Here is a 23973-nt window from a genome sequence, read left to right as displayed (position 1 = left end):
TAGGGGAAATAGAAATTTAATTGTATTTAATTAACATATGAGTATTTATTTTTACATATGTAATATAATTATTGGAAAATGTGAAATATAACAATTTGAAATATTTCTAAGCCATACATTATAATATAATTATATTATAATAATAAATTATATCTTGTAATCTTACTATTCAAAAGTTTATAAAGAAATTTTCGTTTTAAAATAAGGCTTTTCAACTTCACCTTCATCTAATCGACCCGTTCTGTTGTCATTGACTTTTCTCAGACAGCTCTCAGAAATATCGATTGCTATAATGAATCAACCACTTAAAGGATAAAAAAATGTATCGTTTTTCGGATTATGGTAAGGTATGGTATGGTACAATCCAAAATATTAAGCTGAGCAGAAAATTCATATATAATGTAAAATTCAGTCATACAACATGTATGTGAGTGTAATTTTGATAACTGATTACATATTAAAGCATTAATCAAATATTACATCAATCAGATTTTATTAATCTGATTACAAAAATAGTTTATCACGGCCAGCTCAGGTATTAAAATACCAACACGAATTCATTAATATGTTAATACGTTGATGTTTTTGGAATTAGACTAATAGACGCCGATAAACTGAAGAGGCAATGAGTAAGTTGCACGAGTTGTTTTTATAATTAGCTTACAAGATTTTATATTTATTTCTTATATAAGTTTATATGTATGTATGTATAAGTGTATACGTATATATATGTATGTAGATTGGTATATTACATATTTGTATTAAGCTCAATAAATTTTAAGTATAAGTCGTTCGCACACTATGCCCGATTAGTGATCCTGGCTAAAAGACACATAAACATTTCTCTTTACAGAGGTTGCCTGGAAGAGATCACCATAAGTGATAAGGCCGCCTTTGCATACTATATATTCTACTTGCTATTATATGTTACTAAATATTACGTTGCTTAGCGGCTGTTTAGCTTAATACAGACTTTTCTCTTTCTGTCATTATTGATTTGACATACGAAAGAAGAAGACATAGCATTGTTTAGTAATCACCCGCTAAATAAAAATTATAATTTAGGGGGTTATTTATTAAATTCATTGTGTATAACTCTTAAGTAATATAATTTTAACGATTCAAAAGTTACGAGACGAGAGTCGCAATTATTATAAAATGTGAGTTGTTTTTTTAAATTCAGTTTATAGACATTTATTCCTCAAAAAAGACAATACAGTCACTTACATGAGAAATGTTACAATTTAAAGAAAATATTATGTAGGTAGTTTATCGTTCTTGTGATATCAATAACTTTGTGAGAGTAATACAATATTATGTATGATATATAATATTAATCAAATTATAAAAGAAAAAAAAAAGTAGTGTCGTTACGAGTATAAGTATAAGAAAATAGTAATTAAAGTGGTAAACAATACGTTGGTAGTAGGTGTGTACACAATTAAAAATTAAAAATAGGTCTTTATAACATGTTGTGATAATTTAGATTTAAACGATTTAATTTAAATTTCAGTATACATTTTATTGTTTTTGATAGAAAAAAAAGTAAAAGTATCGCTACGACCCGTAAATGTAAACGTCAAAGAATTCATCGACTAGAGGAGAATGTTTTAAGAATATTCTCTCATAGTACTTTAATGTGGGTTGTATATATGAAAGAATTTCATTTAACAAGCACAGCTAACACGATGTCATACTTGTACGTGACACACACACGGGATGTAATTTGTTCGCCACATGTGTATCTAACCCGCATTGAAACAGCGTGGAGTAAATTCAAAAACTTCCCTTCAAAAAGAATTTTTGCCTATCTGTGGGTCAGTGGTATGGTAGTAAGTGGTCACCAAACGCCCTTAGACATTGGCATTGCAAGAAATGTCAACCATCGCTTACATGGCCAATGCGCCACCAACCTTGGGAACTAAGATTTTATGTTCCTTGTGCCTGTAATTACACTGGCTCACTCACCCTTCAAACCGGAACACAATATAACAAGTACTGCTGTTTTGCGGTAGAATATCTGATGAGTGGGTGGTACCTACCCAGACGAGCTTGCACAAAGCTCTACCACCAGAAGAACATATTTATTTTAAGTTTAAAAAAAGTCATAAATCATAAAAGAAAGTTCCATCTTGTTACGAAATCGCTAGACTCGTTCAGAATCGTCACTAAGTTGTAAGATGTGAATTAAGTTTTACACACGGGCTCTACATCCGTTTCGATATAATAAGTATACACTCGAGTAACAAAAGTCAATAAATCATTACATATTAAAAAAAAAATCGGTGCCTGATGACGTCATAGACTCATAATTAAGCTTTTACGCATAACACGTGTATAATTAAAAAAAAAATTTGTTTTATTATTCTCTCCACTATGCATTTATTTAAGATTGATATGATAATGCAATGTACTAACAACTTCTCTGTACTATCGTTTATCATTTTTAAATGTTCCGCGCTGTGCAGGTATCATGTATTGATATGGAAGCATTGGTTTAAGGGATTTTATTTTCTAATAAGAACTACAACATATTCGCTTAAAATTCGATACAATTTTTAGTGTCTGGAGTGATAAAATATATGCTACTAACTACGAGTTTAGTAATAACTTTTTTTAGATTATTACATTGTTAGTACATATTTTTTAATTTTATTAATATACATATATATTGTATTAATTTATTAAGCCGAGATGGCCCTGTGGTAAGAACGCGTGAATCTTAACCGATGATCGTGGGTTCAAACCCGGGCAAGCACCACTGAATTTTCATGTGCTTAATTTGTGATTATAATTCATCTGGTGCTTTACGGTGAAGGAAAACATCGTGAGGAAACCTGCATGTGTCTAATTTCACTGAAGTTCTGCCACATGTGAATTCTACCAACCCGCATTGGAGCAGCGTGGTGGAATAAGCTCCAAACCTTCTCCTCAAAAAGAGGAGAGGAGGCCTTTAGCCCAGCAGTGGGACATTCACAGGCTGTTACGGATACGGACATATATATTCATTTTATCATAAATTATTAGCATCGGGCAGTTTGTTGTAAAGTATTTATTGTTATAATAGAAATAGGCAAATTATAAAAAAAAGAAATCCTCAAAATCAGATTATTTACAACGATCGAACCAGATGTTTTTTTTAATTATTAAAAAAATATATTTCATCATTTATTTAAAAAAAAAAACATTGCTATTTAAAAATCGAATCATTCGACACTTTTATGAAAATTTCTAATCACATTACAAATATGTACATGAATGTACACATATACTAAGCTCATAATAATTTACTATACAATGTTATAACATTGTATCTTAAAGACGGACGTGCCAATATAATCATCTTTCACACGGCGCAAATATTTTAACGACTTTCGTTCGCAATAATACCGATATCCAGTTACAGTCAATATTGTGTAAGAAACGAATTTCTTCTCAAAAATGAAAGTTTTCGTACAGCGCTTATATCATCATAACATACACGCAATTATAAACCTACCCCTTTAAACCATAAGAGTGAAAGTCACGTGAACTTATCTGTCAGGTCAATATCAGCTCATCGTCACGTCATTTTTTTAAACATGTATATATGATTATAGATTTATTTGCAAAAACTTAAGAGTGAAAGTCCCATAAACCTAAATAGCGTTGATGTTATTTGCTTAGTGTACACACGAACTCGTTGGCTATGGTACCTATTCACTATTCTGTTGATTGATGTAAATAAGTCAAAGGTCCTTTTTTAGTGTTAAGAGAAAATGAACTCAAAGTGAATTTAAATAAAGTATATTTTAAGTTAAATTTTGAGAGCTATTAAATATAAAATTCAGAGAAAACGTCTCGCTATTTATTATATAATGCAAATACTGCGATATTAATTTTTACATAAAAAAGAAAGCTTTATTTTAAATTGTAAATTTCGTTAAAACTCCACCGTTATAAAATGGTATTATAATTTAAAATATATACGTCAGGTAAATATGAGTTCATACATGAATATGGAAAGGTTAATTATTCCGCTTATTTTTATGAAATTAAATTACTGATTTATTACTTTCACCACCAACAAATTATGGTTCGCTTTTTAATTCTCACACTTGAACTAGACGTATTGTGTCTTACTTTAGTAAGTTCTCTGGCCGCGTTTTTTTTTTGTACATTTACAATGGAGAGACAGTTATGTTTTCCGTCAATTAGTCAACGAAGACATTCCCAGAATCGCGAGATCAAGATGAAGACAATGGTTCTAATCACTGTGATAATACAATCACCTTAGAAAATTCTCGATGTAAAGTCAATTTAGCAGACCCCGACTTTCTGTCTGATTTAAAAAAATACTCATAAGAAATTTGATTACGTGATTAATAGAAGATAACCATTGATTTAAAAGTTTTGTTATTTATGAGTGCATTAGTTGAATATATTAAAAATAAACACAGGTATAAAAAATGTAAACGACTCTTTATTATACGTGGTTCAATCGTAAAACAATCACGATGTAATTGTTCGAATAATAAATAATTTCGGTAATAAATATGACTAATTATACTCGCAAGCGCAACAAACAGTTGCTATAAAATATACAAAAAATATAATATTATGTTATGAAACAACTAAAACAAATAAAACAATATCTTTGGAACGAAATAAACTTAAAAAATATTTGGTAAACATACCAGTTACCTTTAAAAAACTGTACAATTAATAAAATAATATAATACACATTATATTTATATATAGAAAAAGAGGATATACTAAATAATATACTAAATTTATAAATCAGTCAAGAATTTAAAGCATAAAAAAGACATAATAATATATAATAAAAAAGTATTGAATAATCACGATAAAAACGGTGGTCGTCGACGTATAGAAAATAAATAAGAACCTTAAAAGGCGAACTTAGCTGATAATAATAAATTACATAATTTATTTAGCCTATACATTTAGAGTTTTACGCCTGTTTGATGTGTGCGGCGTAGGCCATACTTTGAGCGTCTTGGGATCTTCCCCAGCCGCCGCCGTTGTCCCAGCCGTGTTCTTCATGAGCTGGCTCAGACCAGCCACCACCGCCGCTCTTTGATTTAGATTCTAGAAGCTTCTTCAGGGCTCCGAATGCTGCTGCGATGAAAGCGAGCTTTCCTAGAAGGTATGCCTTGAATACTGCGAAGGCAATGATACCGAGGAACAAGGGTACAAGTGCAGCAAGCTTCAATTTGATGAGGGCGAGGATGGGAAGGAGTTTCTTCAGCTTCTTCTTCTTCTTGCCACGACCTAGGAAATTGAAAAGAAAGACATAATTTAATTTTTTTACTGGTGGTAGGGCTTTGTGCAAGCTCGTCTGGGTAGGTACCACCCACTCATCAGATATTCTACCGCAAAACAGCAATACTTGATATTGTTGTGTTCCGGTTTGAAGGGTGAGTGAGCCAGTGTAATTACAGGCACAAGGGACATAAAATCTTAGTTCCCAAGGTTGGTGGCGCATTGGATATGTAAGCGATGGTTGACATTTCTTACAATGCCAATGTCTAAGAGCGTTGGTGACCACTTACCATCAGGTGGCCCATATGCTCGTCCGCCTTCCTTTTCTATAAAAAAAAAAAAAAAAAAAAAAAAAAAATTAGTGCTTGAATATCTGAATACACCAAATCAACCGATGATCTAGTTTTTTTTTTTTTTTTAAGTAACATCTAAGTGTCATGGAATGTGGTTTTATTAGAAACTGCTCAATTAATTTGATTCGAAGGATTGATATCATTAAAATAATTAAACATTTTAATGAAGAAGCTGTTTGTAAAATTTAGTATTCAAGTCTTATTTTAATTCGCTACGGTATTTACAATTTAAATTAATTCAGTGTGTTCACTGTATTGTAAAAGTAGGTATTTTAGTTAATTGTTTTAATTTCACGTTATTGTTAACTTAACAGTTTTGAAATTCTCATAAGAATAAAAAAATACGATAACTAAAGAACAATAGCGATTTTTCCTCACCTTCCTCTTCAACTGAGTTATCTTCTGTGAAGGATTTTGGCATTCTCAGTTGCAGGGCATGGCTGTCCAGGAAATCAAGGACATTGTCCATGATCCTCTCTTCTACTTGGAGTTCTCTGGTTTTTGGGTCATCAGGCAAGGGGTCGTAGCTGCGAGCTGATCGTGGAGAACCGGTTCTAGCGAAGGTGATTCCATCTACAAGGCTAAGGTCCTTGGCTACAGCAAGGTTTTCGGTGAACTTCATCGCTTTTTCCTGGAAATTGAGAAGAAATATTTATATTAACTAATAAGTAGTGAGTAAACGTATTTTTTTATATATAGGTTATCCTTTTTTCGCTGGTTATAATACCAATATCTTTTAACACGTGATTTTATGTTTCTTTGCTAATCATTAAATTAGGATATTTATTTATGTGTTATTATTTTTTAAGCTATGTCTATTTACAGAACATTTTTTTTATAAATATTTGATAACCACAAATTTATGTGTACTTTTTTTTATTCGTTTTATTGGACAGGTTGCGTCCAAAAATCTAATTTATAATTTATGTATGCCTAGAATATCCAACAATTCCGATGAACCGTTAAATTCTGAATCTCAACACAAATTAACACATCACATCACATCACTACACTTCACACACCTTAAGGCACAGCATCGTGTCAGTTTCAACGCAATCCCTCAGCGTCGAGATGAACTTCTCCATGCCCCCATCTTCTTTGGACGTCGGCATCGCCGCCGCGACCGCCGCTAAGCACACTACGATGAATGCTTTCATCTTTACACTCAATGTTCAATTGTCAAAGTTTCCTGTACCAACGGTTGTTTTATGGCGGTGCCCCCCCCCTACGGTTCATATGTCTCGTGTGATGAAATAAACTTTGGCGTTGACACAGCGTAATGGATAACGCTATGTTGATTTTTGGGGCATCGTATGAATACGTACGAAATCTTACTAACGTAAAAAAATATTTGATTCATTTAATACGCTATTAACACTTTATTTAATATATTATTATTGTAAATATTTGGCGATTTAATGTTAAAATAAACGTTATAACAATAAATTGATTTTTAACAGATAAGAGAAAATAATAATTATGATTATATCATTAACAAAATAAATATAAGGTATTATTTACATAATTATTAAACAGTTTTAATATAATGAAAATAACAAATCAACTAAAAGATTATCGTTTTAAATATTTCATTCCTCGATAATCACTGGCAATTCAAACCATATAAATTGTTTTCTTAATCGCACAGATTAATAATTATTTTGTTTTTGATGTCTATTTTAAGCATGTATACATCTTCTTCTCTTTAATTTAGTATTTAATAATTATTTTGTATTTAATTAATATTTTAATAACTGAATACATAATAACAGCTGTTGGACGGAACATACTTGTTTCAAAAGTATAAAAAAGACATAAACATTTTTTCCTTTGGTATATTACATGTTGCTTTAAGTTCTGGATTAATCCAGATCGCACTGGATTGGACTAGTAATTGAATATTAATTATATCAATTCAATTATAAATTATAAAGTTCATTTTTCTTTGTAAATCAAACGGGAAATAAGAATCAAGGGAACTCGATAATTGAGTTTTAACTTCAGTTTAATTGGGGACGGCTCGCTTATCCCAAATTGCTTTGTTGTATTGTGTGAACTGTTCGTAAGAGAAGAACTTTTTCTTTTACGTTTAGATGACCATCTGAGGTCAATGCACTTTAATTTTAAACGCAAAGGTCATAAGTTCAAATGTTAATCACTACGAAAGTTACCGTGTGTTCTCAATTCAAAATCTGTTATGAGTTATATCATTGAATGTTTACTTAATCTTGGCTTTCAATGTACATTATATTAATTTTAAAAATGGAATTTATTTCGAAACAAGGTTCAAACAAATTTTATGTAAGATAGATCATATCAACCACACATCACTTATTCTTGCGCTAAACGTCAAAAGCTTTGTTAGTGGGCTGATGAAGTAACAGGTCCAATACACGTGCTAAATAAGATAAATATAAGTTTAAGATAAATATAGATATACAGTGTAAAATTTTCTACAATTAGCTAATAATTCGGTAGCATTTAATCTTATAAATTCAAGAGTTCTTTTGAAGTTATTAAAGTATGTGCTTTTAATTGAATAGCGTAGAAACTTCTACGGATATTTTAATAAGTAATTATTAAAACGGTTTTGATAAAATTGTAAAAATATAAGGATAAGACAAGATATGTCTATAAATAGTTATTCAAAGAAACAATGGTAGCTTCTTGGATGACACAGGACCGTCTTTTTAACGGGGTATCATCATAATTATAATCTGTTCGTTACTGTTGCCTATTATATATTATGCAATATTAGTGGAATACAAGCTTTTTTTTAACTTCACCTGTTACTTGCAAGTCCGTGTGGATCAAATTTTACAATTTATTTTAACCAACTTAAAAACTAAGTGCTACTTGTGCTAAGATAATGTACTTACTTTTGGTGTAGCTGACAATATCATCTAGTATTCGTTTTTTTTTTTTTTTACATAGATTTGGCAAATATATTTTTTATCCGTCATTCCTGCTGTTCCAGAAATTCAGTTTATTAGAATTTTTACTGTCATTATATTTTATTGTTATTATTTATCTATTATATGTATTTATATATAAATTATATACATTGAAGACTCAAATGAGTACATACTAAAATAGTTAAATGGCGTTGAATGGTGAGAAGAATGCTAGCGGCAATTCCACGTTGAATAGGGTTCTGTCCTGTGGAGGCGAAAAGAGGAACTTTTTTGTTTTAAAATGCTGTTTCAGTATTACTCTTAGTTCCAAATACACAGGTATAAATATTATTTCCAAAATGTTTTGGAAGTAAGGATTACAAAATTATTCTCAAAATGAAGAATAATAAATTACATTACGTTTCAGTAAGAGGTTGTGAGTGCAAAATATCAGAACAATGGTTATAATAAAGTCTAAAGTATAAAGTCATCATTTCATAGCATATTTTGGCTTACAAGCTTTCTATTATTTTCACACAGTTTTCTAATTAGACTTTTGATCCAGGAACAAATTACTTTTTTTTTTGTTTGTAATGCTTTGAAGTGTATGTATTTTTTAATTCGCTCAAATCAAAAACAATGTAGAAGGTGTAGACTTTAAATACATAAGTTTGTGTTTTTATAAGAAAATGAATAAAAAAATCTACTAATATTCTTGTAATTTAATATTCTTGTATTTTCTTGTAATTTCTTCATTATCTTATATCTATAAACATTTTCATTATATCCAACCATAGATTGCAAAATGACTTTTTGAAGGTGATAATTTATTACGACACCGTATAATTTCATTACTTTCCAAACGCCATCAATAATTCGGCAGTTTGTTGTAGATACAATGTTTATTGACGATTTGTATGCCAGAGAAAAATGTTATGAGACTATTTGAAGGCAAAACTTATTCAGCGAAAGTATTGTATACAAGAATCGTATAGAACATGAATTCAAACGATCCAATTATGTAATTTTCAACTTCTTGACCATCTACGGTCAGCACAGACGAGCATAACATACTCGTACTATGTATACGTAATAATAAATACGATATACGATAATATTATATTATCTTTAATCGTTTGTGATTATTCAATAATTTATTCAATATTTTAAATAATTTATTCAGCCGAGATTCAATAATTTATTTAATATATATTCGAATATAAGTGCTCACATTCCATTGCCCGTTCAAAACATACCTTTTATGTCCCAATGTGTAGAACGAACTATGCTAAAAATCGCTTTTTAGTAAGAGCATGTGACAATCATAATAAACGCTACACTAGTGTAGATATATTTAACGAAAATTTATTTAAGTTCAAAGAAGCTCTAAGAAACTGTATTTGTCAGTAATATACTTATCGTTTTTTTTTTCTGTTTTAAATTATTTTTAATACTTTATTCATATATCTTAATAAATTGTTAAATAACTTGTTATCGTTAGGTTCACTCAATGTTTGTTTGTATAAGTGGAAACTTTGTTGGCTTAAGTGAAATTTATTTTGTTACTAAAATTTATGTATTATATTATGCTGTATGTTTCCCAAATAAATAAATTCACTGGTGGTAGGGCTTTGTGCAAGCTCGTCTGGGTAGGTACCACCCACTCATCAGATATTCTACCGCAAAACAGCAATACTTGATATTGTTGTGTTCCGGTTTGAAGGGTGAGTGAGCCAGTGTAATTACAGGCACAAGGGACATAAAATCTTAGTTCTCAAGGTTGGTGGCGCATTGGCTATAAGCGATGGTTGACATTTCTTAGAATGCCAATGTCTAAGGGCGTTTGGTGACCGCTTACCATCAGGTGGCCCATATGCTCGTCCACCTTCCTATTCTATAAAAAAAAAAAAATAAATAAATAAAATAAAATAAATATGAGTGTCACTTTAGAATGTAACGTTTGAGTGAAACGCGTCTGTTTCAATGTTTCACTACATATAGTATGTTAGTTGTTTTTATTTTAATATTCATTGGTTATAAAATTCTTTATAAAAATAAATTAGCTTCGTTGTTTTCTTTCTTTTTTTTTTATTATAATAGGTATACTGGCAAGTGGATCACCCGATGGTGAGCGGTAATCAGCGCCCAAATCTCTTACATCGCCAATTCACCGCCAACCTGAGGACCCGGTGTTTTGGTTTGGGTGCTTAGTGAGCCTGTGTAATTAAAGGTAAAAGGGGTGTAACATATAATACGTAACATGGAACCTGGCTTAGGTGTCTCATCTGCTTGTCTGCTTTTCTAAATTATAAATTAATAAGTTAAAATTGATGAGAAATGTTGAAATATGCTCGAAAAACGAAATACTGCGTAAATACATAATTATATTAAAGCACTATAACTGAGTATAAATATATTAAATAATAACACAGTATTTCCATATAAAGTCATATACAGTTCCTGGTTTTGTAATACTGCTTGAATTAGTTTTAGAAGAAAAGCAAGATATAACCAATTGATTATTATATATAATTATTTTCAATACCAAGTCGCGCCTAAATATTATTTTAAAATACTAATTATATTTCAACATGAAATTTAAAAGTGGAAATTAAATTCAAATATAGAATACATAAGCAATAGCATGTAACATTATAAGGAGACGTGAAGGACATTATGTCGTTCGTTTGCGCTGTACTCGGTGCTTTGGCTAACCGTTACATACTTTTGTTTTCACTTAACTTTTGTGATCTCTCTTTGTTTAAATGAATAGTTATGTTTAACCATTATAGTGTATAATTTTATGCTGCGTCTATTTTAAATTTGTTTTTGAATTTTCTCTATTTTGTTTTTTAAATAAGCGATGTTTGGTTAATTAACAATTAATATTTTTATGGAATATCTTTATGGTTTTTTTATGTCTTAATAATGAGAATAGGGTTTAACTCAAGTAGATTTGTTGTTAAATAAGCTTTACATTATACTTTATTTTAGTCTTAAATGTCCAGCATTTAAATATACTGATAGCTCTTGATTGTTATAAGCAATTTTGATATTTAAATCTATTGTGATATAGTTTATTATTGATTGTACAATTTTGGGATATCATCGACTTCTGTCATATGTAAATATAACATTATACAGCACAATTGCTGTTTCATACATTGACAAGTGACAAACAATTACATTCTATTCGGAGAGAGTTCATTATCCATATTCAAAGATTTTTAACACATTGAAACGAAAAACGATCTTATTTAATTAACATTAAGGAATAGAATCGAGTAAATATGTTCTATTTTCTAGATACTTGGCAGAAGAGTAAAAGCCGCTGGTAGAATATAAAAGCGGTTTTCACAAATTAATGATGTACAGGATGTCTGAGAAAAGTTTCCCTTAAGGGTGTATCGAGTAGAATAACTTTACAACACTTAGATAACATCCCCATAGTATGATTAATTACATAATACACTTCAAATACTGATACTAGCTATAGAATAGAAATATAAAAACTTAAGTGGACACTTTACTAGTGGTAGGGCTTTGTGCAAGCTCGTCTGGGTAGGTACCACCCACTCATCAAATATTCTAACGCAAAACAGCAGTTACTTGGTATTGTTGTGTTCCGGTTTGAAGGGTGAGTGAGCCAGTGTAATTACAGGCACAAGGGACATAACATCTTAGTTCCCAATGTTGGTGAGCTTTGGCGATGAAAGCAATGGTTAAAATTTATTACCGTTCTAATGTCTATGGGCGTTGGTGGCCTCGTACCATCAGGCCTATATGCTCGACCACCTACCTATACTATAAAAAAACAAATTTTTTTATTGTACGTTAATATTTTATGACTTCCTGTAAACTTTTCAGCAGCCCTAAAATTTTTATAACAAAAAGAGAGATAGATACCCCAATAGCCAATTGGATTTTCACCGAAGATTTCTTCAAATTCCTTTGCTCTATTGTGAAACTATCCTGAGGAAATCTCTATAGAAATCCATATATATCCATGAAATTTAAATGAAGCGTGGCACATTTGGTTCAATATTGTTCTCCTTAAGGGGATAAAGAGCTCTTTGAATTAAATACACAAGCGTGTAATTTATTTGCTGTTGCAAAGACAAATTAAAGGCATAATAACTTTTGGTTTAACTATTTATCCTCTAAAATAATTTGTCATTAAGTTATTTCGTTATTTTTTCCTCTTATAATTTTCGGGAAATTTGTAAGCTTAATCGAAACAATTTATAATTCAACTCTTAGTCTCTAAAAGCCTTATGGTTAAGTGGCTAGAATACGTAAATCTATCCCAACGATTCTCGGTTATAATCGGGCAAGCACCAATGAACTGGAAAAAAAAACTAAAAGCTCAACTATTAAGGTATATGTTTTTTTATATAATAGGAAGGCGAACGAGCATATGGGCCACCTGATGGTAAGTGGTCACCAACGCTTATAGACATTGGCATTGTAAGAAATGCTAACCATCGCTTACATAACCAATGCGCCACCAACCTTGGAACCTAATATTTTATGTCCCTTGTGCCTGTAATTACACTGGCTCACTCACCCTTCAAACTGGAACACAATAATACCAAGTACTGCTGTTTTGCGGTAGAATATCGACGAGTAGGTGGTACCTACCCAGGTGAGCTTGCACAAAGCCCACCTGACACAAACCCACTCATCAGATATTCTACCGCAAAACAGCAGTAATTGTTATTGTTGTGTTCCGTTTTGAAGGGTGAGTGAGCCAGTGTAATTACTGGCACAAGGGACATAAAATCTTAGTTCCCAAAGTTGGTGGCGCATTGGTTATGTAAGCGATGGTTGACATTTCTTACAATGCTAATGTCTAAGGGCGTTTGGTGACCACTTACCATCAGGTGGCCCATATCCTCGTCCGCTTTCCTATTCTATAAAAAAATACATAATAAACCATGTATATATCATAATATAAAATTATATATTTAATATTTGGCAGGGCTTTGTCCAAGCCAGTCTGGGTAGTACTACAAAGCAGTAATATTATTATTATTATTTCAAGAGGAATAACATTATGGTTCAACGGCTTGGTGGCACATTGGAGATGTAAGGGATGGTTAATATTTCTTACAATGACGATGTCTATGGGCGGTAGTCACCTCATACTGTTGCACCCTGTTACACCCACATTACGTGGCCCACTTGCCAGTCTACCTACCAATTTACGCAAAAATCTATTATAATTATTCGTGTGTTCAAATTATATAAACTGTATTACGAATAAACTTCAAAGTGAAAAGTTATTCAAAATATGTGCAAAGATTATACAATATGAAAAAAAAAATTATAAATTCCACGGAGTTTCTTTTTAATTAAATCATTACGTAAAACTTTAAAATGACTCTAAATTTGAAAAATTTAATTAAAATTTTATATTGTTAGGAAAGATCTGTATTTTCAAAAAAAAAAAAAACTGAAATTGTAGTATTAAATTTAATTGCTTATTAAATAATATAAAATTAAAAGACATATATTCAACCTCTTTGTCAAACCCTTATTAGGCCTGTATGTAAATGACACTAAAAAATATAATGAGTAACAAATTAAAACCAAAACAAATGTATTAATATGAAGAACTTAATACAATGAGACATCGTGAAATGAAGTAACTTAATACCGAAGTAGGTTTCGACTATTAGGTCATCGAACATGACAAAATCTTGTAGGAGTAAAATGCACGATGCGCACACGCACCTTATTCCGGTTACTGTGTGAACGTGACACCCAAACAAAGAAAGTTGCGTGACTTAGCTAGTAAGCATGCTACAGGTTTGGACTAGCTTCTTACTTGGTTCTCACTGTCTGCTTTTTTATTTACCAATATTTATTATTGCTTAGAATTATGTTTTATAGAAGTGAAACCTCATCGACGCGATATTAGTACAATTTCAAGGTTTAATTTGAACACAACGTTTTTATACGTAACGTTACAAAGTGAAACGTTGCTGACTCTCATAAGGATATTTTAATATAAGTATCATGTAGGTAATATAAAATATATTGATATGATAATGATACAACTCGTACGTCGAAATCCCAATTATCTTTTTATTAAATTTGAATAACACGACGAACAAACTTACTTTACATGCTGTATATTGTAGAAACGAATATATTATTAAAATTATATATTCCACAAGTTGAACAATAACAATAACGGTTATGATAAAGCCTTCAACCCACAACGACGCATTGCTATACTATACACTTCACTCTCAAAAACACATACAAGATGATTTTATAAATGAATCGAGATCAAATTTGAAATTTTGTAATGATAACAATGTATTTATTGTCTGAGTATAGCCGTACATTATATTGTAGGATTATTTTCGTAGATATATATAGATAATGTTGAAAATGTCCAAAATTTTCAAAAGCTGTGGTTTGGTTTCCTAGTTATTGAGAATACGAATTTGTTTGTTCAACTGAGCACCGTTCTATAATTTACTGTATAACCGACACACTTATAATATTTTTCGCTCATTTCAAAAATAAATCTGTATCTTGTTGCAAGAAACAATAGTTATTTACTTGGGGGTAGGCCTTTGTGCGAGCTTGTCTGGGTATACTACCCACTTGTCAGATGTTCTACCGCATAAAAGCAATATTTAGTATTGCTGTATTCCGGTTTGAAGAGTGAGTCAGGAATATAACCTTGATTCCCTAAGTTGCTGGTATATTGGCGATATAAGAGGTAGGTTATTATTCTTAAAATGCCAATGTCTATGGGCGGTGGTGACCACTTAGTATCAAGTGACCCATTTAAACGTCCGCCTACCTTTATAAAAAAGTAATGTACAGGTGCGTCACGCCCACTTAAAGCTGCGGTTAGACGTATTGAATACAGTATCAAAAGCCTTTTTTTTTTTATAGAATAGGAAGGTGGACGAGCATATGGGCCACCTGATGGTAAGTGGTCACCAAACGCCCTTAGACATTGGCATTCTAAGAAATGTCAACCATCGCTTATAGCCAATGCGCCACCAACCTTGGGAACTAAGATTTTATGTCCCTTGTGCCTGTAATTACACTGGCTCACTCACCCTTCAAACCGGAACACAACAATATCAAGTATTGCTGTTTTGCGGTAGAATATCTGATGAGTGGGTGGTACCTACCCAGACGAGCTTGCACAAAGCCCTACCACCAGTAGTAGTAGCCTATAGTAGTAAAAATATAACTACATAATTAACATGTTGGCTACAAGTTTACGAACTTTTACTTTTTATTTATAGGTATCGTCTATATATGTGAAAGAATAAATGACCGACTGATATCATGTCATGATGACATATCAACGCACAGCCTAAACTATTGGGGCTAGCGCCATGAAAATTTGCATGCGGGTTCCTTTTACACAGTCAGATAGCACTAACCGAGGGTTTTTGAATATTTTACCACTAAAGTAGTAGGTAAGGGTTGAAAGTTTGAGTGAAAATCTCATTCATTTTTAAAGAAAGAGTAAGGAGAATTGTTTGATAGCAATTCTGAATTATGACACGAGTAAAGCCTTGGGTAAAGCGATATTAATGTATAAGAACAGTGTCTTCATTATTTTTTTAATATCTTTCTATATGTTTTATGACTTGTACACGTTACTTTCTTTATTTTCTCTTACCTTATCTATGTCTTAAAGTTAAAAAAGGGGAGAGATCTTTGTCTTAGCAATAAACTTCTTGTAAATGTTTATTTTCTATATTCCATTTTTAAATTTATTTGGTGTACGATAAAGAATTACCATATTTATTACTTATTATGTAAGCTACCTAAAATAAAAATAAAACATTAAGCAATCTAATTGAAATAAGCTTAATACTTTAATATAGCTATATTATATATGCTTTATAGTTTCAGCTGTGTATTGATAGTCCGAATAACAAATGCCAGCCGATTTCGTTCGATTTGATGAAGTTAAGCACTGGGTGGATAGTGATTCTTCTAGGGCCGGTTGGCGTGTTTGGTAGATACTTACCTTTCACGCCGAAGGTTGTAGGTTCGATTCCTACCCAGGACAGACATTTGTGTGCATGAACATGTCTGTTTGTCCTGAGTCTGGGTGTAATTATTATGAATATAAACATATTATATGCACAATTCTTTGTTTTATAATTTAAACTTTACGTTGTATAGTTCATTAATCATAATCAACATTGATTATTTTAATAGACAGAGTATAAACACGATGAGTGTGTGTATATATACATTAAATATAAATGATTGCTTGTTTATCAAATTGTGTTGAAACTTATGTGTGTACTTATACTTATTTTAAACTTATAATTTGTTGACACTCTTATAAAGGTTTTTGAAATAGTCTCATCAATGTAAATAGATGGCGCACGTAATTTCGTGTCGGATAATTATCGAGTAGCTTCACTTATTGGCATGTTGGGTCACATATTGCATATTTTAAGCGAAATATATTTATTTACCTCCACCTATATTTTTTTTTAATTTAATTTAATTATTTATTGAAAGCATCTAATTTTAATAAAGAAACAAACATATTAATGTATTTCTTATAAATTCAGTTAACACCTTTACATACATTACAATACAGCAGTGCTATTTTATCAAAACTGATATCGTATCTCACTCGTGAAATGTTAAAACCGACGTACATTGATACGCTATTTTGATGCGTGTATCCATTAAATATTATAATTATTATAGACAATATCGCTTATCACTTTCTGACATTTGACGATCGTGTTCTGTGTCGAGTATCGAGTTTATACTAGCACAATAGATCTATAGGTCGAACTTCAAGTTGTATATCGTCTATGAGAATGAAAGTTTGCGTTTCTATGGATAACTTTGTTGAGATTTATAGCAATGTATATTTAATTCTAAATTCAAATTTCTTTATCAACTCAACGGTGTCTTATTTATCGTCAGATTAAAAACTATTACACTTATAAAAAGAAAATACCCCAGATCTGAAACGAACTGGTAAATAACAGTTATTTTACTAGCAAATTTAACGCAGATACGAATTAAATTATATAAATTAAAAACGAATGAAATGACCATAAATATTGTGTCGATTTCATATTAAAAAAGCACATGACACCTTTGACAAAAATCGAAATGGTTCGGTGGTTAGAGCAAATGAATCTTAATCAAAGATTGAGGATTCACACCCTGCCTGGGCTTTACACAACTAAAAAATCATGTTTAATTGACTAATAATTAGATGTGTATTAGATGAAATACAGTTGCATGTGTGGCAATGTGAATTAGTGTATTTAAATAAAACTCATTATTGTTAATTGGTTTTATAAATAAAATAATAGATTTTTTAATTTCATTTCTTGTTTTATAAATTTTATTTAAATGAATACCTATATGACAGTATTAAACAATAAAACTTGATGATAAGGTACATATAGATAATACTAATATATTTTATTTGTGGCGTAATTCAAGGAAATGATTCATTCCATCATTCTCTTTCATTCATTCATTTGCTTTAAAAAAATACGAGTATGGTTATGAAATTGTAAAATATTCGTATTGTGTTATACAATACATCATCAAAGTAATCTCTATATGGGGAGGCCTCGGTCCCTAAGATACGAGGGTAGCTTAATTTAGGAAGTTTGTGAGTTTATAAATAAATGTGTTATTTATAATGTGTTTAACAGTTATAGTTGATAAATAATTATTAAAGAATTATCTATTTATTCGTAACGAGGAAAGTTACCAGAATTACCTAAGTATTTATGTACAACTCATGATATGTTTTATTAAAAATTACTGATGCACTAACGTTATTTATCGAGGATTTATTAACCGCTCCCGCTAAGGCCACGGTTACTGTTATCGTGGAGTGGAAGCGATGTGTTTTAACGCGTCTCCCGGAAACATGTTAAATACTCCCCATTAAATAACGGAAGGGTTAGTGGAATACGTAATAATAACATTATAAATACTTAAAGTGATTACTTATTTTTTAAATAGTTCTTTTATTTCTTATATTTATTAAATTAAACAAACGGTTACATTAATGTTCTTTATTTGTACGAATCATTTGACAAACAATATAATTTAAAATACTGTAATGAAGTGAAATAACGATAAAAAATAATAATAATGATAATAATATTACAAAATATGTGAACTTAAATAAACTATAATACATAATGATACGTAATGAATAATCATAATGAAAATATAGTAATATATGGAACAAATACATTCAAATACATAAACATAAAATGAGGCCTAATTTACAGCGGTGAGGCGGTAAAAAAAATTAAATAAAAAATAATTATATACATTATTTACAATATTATACAATAGACTAATAAAAATACATAAGATGACGCAAATGATGCAATACATTGGAAATGATAATTAAGTATTAGGACTAAGAAGACAAGACTAGGACTAGATCACATGATAGCATATATTATATCTTAGCAATATTTACGTATATAAAATAAAATTTGTATAAAACAAAGTACACAAATACGGATACCGTATAGGGTGTGAAAAATATACTAACGTAGTATAACGAGAGATGAGAGGGATCATACAAATTCAGAACAAAGTTTATGGGAAAACAAAACAACAGTAATACTCATTACCATCCCTTACAAAGGGATTTCGTTAAATAAATACTCAATAAATATCCTTAACAATAACAATAAATAGCACAACGCTTTGTATTCTTCAATCATCGTTCGTATATATCTTGAGGAATAGGGAGTCTAGGATTAAGCCTCGCGAGATCCCTCACTTCTTAATCTGATTTAACGTGTCCAGAGTAAGCCAAGTTTTGGGCTTCGTCAATTGATCTGCCCCATCCATGACCACTGCTGGCGTAATGCTCTTCATGATGCGGGTGTGCAACCACTTCGTAGCTGGTCTCATGGTGCTTGCTGGCGAGGAGTTTCTTCAGGGCAATAATACCGGCAACAAGAAGGGAAATCTTGGCTAAGAGGACGGCCTTGGCAGCAGCGAAGGCGATGATACCGAGGAAGAGAGGGATCAAAGCCATAATCTTAAGCTTGGCAATGGCCAAAAGAGGAAGGAGCTGCTTAATCTTCTTTTTCTTGCCACGAGCTGTAAATTTAAACAAAAATAAGTTTAAGATAAATGAACAATAGTGGCATTGTATTTCTTAAAATTAAAAAATAATGGTTGTATGATAACAACAATTATGTAGGTATTATGGTCAATTATGTGAGTCATGCCTACAAGAATATTCTAAGCTTTCTCGTGAAATCTAAACGAAAGTGACTCCGGCCCGTACAAATTCCTCAAATACCAGTTTTCGCGTCTATTGCATTTGTATAACCTACTAAATTATTGTCCTACATGTTATTCATTAATTGATTTTCTATTACAATATTAGCTTTCATCAATTATAAAACCAATTTAATTTCAACCATTTGCAATTAATTTTACGCATTTAAATCAAAATGGACTTTAGAATCATGTAACATAATTCTATTTAATCTAAAGCTACCGGTCCGGAATGAATGTTCTGTCGAGAAGTACCGGTAACAAACTCAGTAGTGAAGTTGGTTGACTGGAAGAGATCGCTATGTAGTGATAAGGTCGGAAAAATTGTATGCTACTTTTATTTAGCCGTACCGCACCGTAACAGCCTGTGAATGTCCCACTGCTGGGCTAAAGGCCTCCTCTCCTCTTTTTGAGGAGAAGGTTTGGAGCTTATTCCACCACGCTGCTCCAATGCGGGTTGGTGGAATACACATGTGGCAGAATTTCAGTGAAATTAGACACATGCAGGTTTCCTCACGATGTTTTCCTTCACCGTAAAGCACGAGATGAATTATAATCACAAATTAAGCACATGAAAATTCAGTGGTGCTTGCCCGGGTTTGAACCCACGATCATCGGTTAAGATTCACGCGTTCTTACCACTGGGCCATCTCGGCTCGACTTTTATTTAGGCTGTATCTATATTTTGTATATATTTTTTCTCTTTGTGGTGTACAATAAAGTAAATTAAAGTAAAGTAGTGAAGCATTTAAAATAAAACCACAAATGTATTTGTATGGACCGGTATATTCAAAACTTATTCATGTTCTTATCTTTCCCTTCGCTATTTCGTATCAGATAAATTCACTGAACAAATTATCTCAACAAAGTATAACATCGTAATTGTCCATTCGGACTGGCAGATCAACTTTCTTTAAAGAAGACAGTCTGGGAGTGGCCTGTTATGGGTCGATTTCTCGATGACTCGCTAAGAAACTGGTTTTCTCATGAAAGCTTGAACCAAGGACTTTGAACGGAAGCGTCTAATGACCGTAGGAGGAATGTACCACTTTCATGGCCTAGTCATGTGGAATCGTAATAATATGGTGATCACGTTGTCTGGTACGTGGTATGTGTTACAAATGCAACAACTGCTGTGCCAATATTATGAATGAAATATTTAGGAAATAGTTTTATCGTTGATATGAAACTGATATTCGTTTGATTTTGTATCACTTTTATTTTTTGAAGATTGGTTTATATTTACCTAATTTAGAAAGATATTAATATTTTCATAATTTTTAATTTTTAAAACAAGGTGTATGTGTGTGATGTTTATTCGGTCCAGTGAAAACAAATATTTAACTGATTGTGTATTGGCATTAATGTATCATTCGATGAATTCAAATGATACAATATTCAATTCAAATTTGATGTTATCTATAAACATTTTACCGTTAAGCGTAATGGAACCAGTTTACAAGTGCATGAATGAATTCTTAATAATGGTACCATGTGTGTATCTTTCAAATTCATCACCTGTATTTAACATGACACATCCTTTGTAGGTTACGTCTGTCAAATTGCTATATATTTGCTTTCGTTACATTTCATTTGAATAGTTATTTTCGATAAATAACCACAAAACAAAATATTAACGTTTTTATAGTGAACTTTCTGTTCCTTATTTTGATTTTGGCTTACTTTGTTACGAGAACATGTCTAATTATTCAGTGTGAAAATGTGATTTAATTACCGAAGCAAAAATTAGCTACGAAGTGAAAAAAGTATTCTTTTACCTCAAAAAGTCTAAATAATTATTATTAATAATAAGTAAGTTAATTTTTTAGTTTACTGACTCTTCCAAAAAATATTATATGTTCATAATTCGCATATACAAACTATACACGATTAAAAAGCTCTAGTTTAAATGACGTAAAGTTAAGATGTGAGCTCGTCGATTAAATTTTAATCGATTTTCAATAAATCTTCGGTTTTAAATGAATCTAATATTAAATCTTTTTTTTAATTTGAAATCGTTATGGTTAAAATAAATACTAATATTAACACACTAACAAACTATAACGATTTTATTGTAATAATAAATTTAGTTTAACTGAATTAAATTTTAATAATTAAACACATTTAGCGAGCAATTATTATGTTTTGATTAGCGTTTTTGCATCAAATATTAGTAAAGTAAAATTTTTATCTATCTTTCAGTTTTACTTAGCGATTTTTATATCATATAATTATTTCTTATCAATTAAATAATTCTCTGTTTTCAGCTAGAGATTTATACTATAATAATTCTTTCATAATCAATAATCAATAATTTTAATGAAAGTCAACGAAGAATAAACTAAATTGATTTTTTATAATGCAAAGTGTAGCCATGAAAGTAAAAGTGTAATTATCTTCGATGTGTCAGCAAATTCTATTGAGAATCAACTTTTATAAGTCAAGGCCTAACAATATCAACAGCGTACTTAGAGTTCCTTAAAACACATCTGCTATAATTTATCGAATATAAATATTATTTAAGAACTCACATTACATATTTTCCTATTTTAAAAAGGTATTAATCACTATTGAAATTTGTTCCAAATGGAATCGAATTATAAACTTCAGAATTTTATTTGTTTTAATATTGCGCGTAATTGTCATAAAAATTAACAGCTTACTAAAACAATGAAGGCTATATAGCATTTTTATTTAATATAATAAATATTTAATCATTTATATATTCGTGTAGAATTAAGCCCGTTTCTTACTTGACCAAAAAACGATCATAGTTTTGCTCTATTTATTTAAGATTGGAAGAAGTATACCGAGTTAATAAATCGTTTCTTTTTTTCTCCGCAACACGACCTACATCCGTTTTATTTTTATTCTTTCTTCGTGCGGTAATTCTTTCTTTTATTCATTTTTAAATCTTTTATTTCGTAATCTTTTTTACTTTTATTACGTCATTCGTGCCGAGTTCATGTAATAGTCAGATCGTGTTTAAAAAACGAAAGTGACTGAAGTAAAATGCATCACATTTAAATTTTTTAGCGTGTTTAACACGTGTGATGGTTTGACCGTGAATCGAAAGAAATGTTGCATCATATTCAAAATTTAGATGTTTCTAAATATACTGTTTTACATATTCTTAAATTTTTAATACTATTAAATTTAATTTGTTAATTTTTAAGAATTATTTTGAATAACTATGCAAATATTTTGTTGATTTAAAACGTACCTTCTTCGAGAGAACGCTTCATGCCTTCAACAGCTGATGAGGGTAAGCGGAATTGGATGACATGGTTCTCGAGGAAGTCAGCTGCGGAGTCCACGAGCCGCGATTCCACTTGCGCTTCTCTGATCTTGGGTTCGTCAGCTAAGGGCTCGTAAGCCCTCGCGGACCTTGGTGACCCATTGCCTATGAGGGTGACACCTTCAGCGAGATCCATCTCACGAGCAGACGACAGGTTCTCCACATATTTCAAAGCCTTCTCCTGCAAGCAAAAGCATACTTAGTAAGATCACTAACACACACACAACACTTCTCACTAAATGTTCCCCAACACACCTTGAGACACAAGGACACATCTCCTTCAACGCACTCCTTGACGACTCCAATGACGCTGCCAACTAAGCCGGGATCGTTGGCATCTTTGTCCAGGGCTGGCATAGCCCGGGCCGCCGCCACGAGAAATAGGACAAATGTGATACGCCTCATGTTTATTCACCCCTTCGGAAAGCTAACACCAAGTGCTGCTACGCCGTATAGACCGACTGTTTTAAACATCTCACCCCACTACTGGTAGCCGGACGCATCAAAAGTGAACTTGATGGCGGCATTAAACTAGAGCGTACGAAATTGTTACACGCCTGTACGGAGGTGACGTGAACGGATTTCGGAATCGATCGATGCTTTTTTTTTTTAATCATTCGTGATACTTGCGTGAGATGACGGTTGCAACTTTAAACGCATAATCACACATATGAAGTTAGTGCGAGTAATCTTGATAATAGGTACAATGTTATATTTTACTTGTTTATTAGTTATTTAAAAAAATATGTATATTTGAAAAAATTATAATAAAGGTTAATTAAATATATAATTATTAAACCTATTTTTAGTTAATAATAATTGACTTAAAAGTTTTGGCATGTATTTACTAATATAATTAAGGTTA

At 31.2% G+C, this 23973-nt stretch overlaps 2 protein-coding genes across 2 annotated transcripts; both read right to left on the bottom strand.

Moving 5' to 3' along the window:
• Window positions 1–4954: 4954 nt before the first annotated feature.
• LOC126778278 (uncharacterized) lies at window positions 4955–6775 on the bottom strand. The gene is made up of 3 exons (XM_050501771.1): window positions 6641–6775; window positions 5997–6249; window positions 4955–5274 (listed from the first exon to the last, which is right to left on the bottom strand). The coding sequence occupies exons 1-3, from the start codon at window positions 6773–6775 to the stop codon at window positions 4955–4957; spliced, it is 708 nt and encodes a 235-aa protein (XP_050357728.1).
• An 11981-nt stretch (window positions 6776–18756) lies between these two features.
• Window positions 18757–23513, bottom strand: LOC126778273 (uncharacterized). Its single transcript, XM_050501765.1, has 3 exons — window positions 23364–23513; window positions 23034–23289; window positions 18757–19627 (listed from the first exon to the last, which is right to left on the bottom strand). Exons 1-3 carry the CDS (start codon window positions 23511–23513, stop codon window positions 19305–19307), a joined length of 729 nt encoding a protein of 242 aa, XP_050357722.1. The 3' UTR covers window positions 18757–19304.
• Window positions 23514–23973: the final 460 nt, after the last annotated feature.

Source organism: Nymphalis io, chromosome 25, assembly GCF_905147045.1.
Source record: "Nymphalis io chromosome 25, ilAglIoxx1.1, whole genome shotgun sequence".
Lineage (NCBI taxonomy): Eukaryota > Metazoa > Arthropoda > Insecta > Lepidoptera > Nymphalidae > Nymphalis > Nymphalis io.
Note: the sequence above shows the minus strand (reverse complement) of the source record. Positions and strands in the feature narration are given on the sequence as shown.

Excerpts from the sequence above, each read along its gene's own strand:
- LOC126778278 (XM_050501771.1), bottom strand. The coding sequence starts at position 6,775 with ATGAAAGCATTCATCGTAGTGTGCTTAGCGGCGGTCGCGGCGGCGATG. Across the intron at positions 6,250-6,640 it reads ACACGATGCTGTGCCTTAAG|GAAAAAGCGATGAAGTTCAC; the intron begins GTGTGTGAAGTG and ends CTCAATTTCCAG. Across the intron at positions 5,275-5,996 it reads TAACTCAGTTGAAGAGGAAG|GTCGTGGCAAGAAGAAGAAG; the intron begins GTGAGGAAAAAT and ends TCAATTTCCTAG.
- LOC126778273 (XM_050501765.1), bottom strand. The coding sequence starts at position 23,513 with ATGAGGCGTATCACATTTGTCCTATTTCTCGTGGCGGCGGCCCGGGCT. Across the intron at positions 23,290-23,363 it reads ATGTGTCCTTGTGTCTCAAG|GAGAAGGCTTTGAAATATGT; the intron begins GTGTGTTGGGGA and ends TTTTGCTTGCAG. Across the intron at positions 19,628-23,033 it reads GAAGCGTTCTCTCGAAGAAG|CTCGTGGCAAGAAAAAGAAG; the intron begins GTACGTTTTAAA and ends TTAAATTTACAG.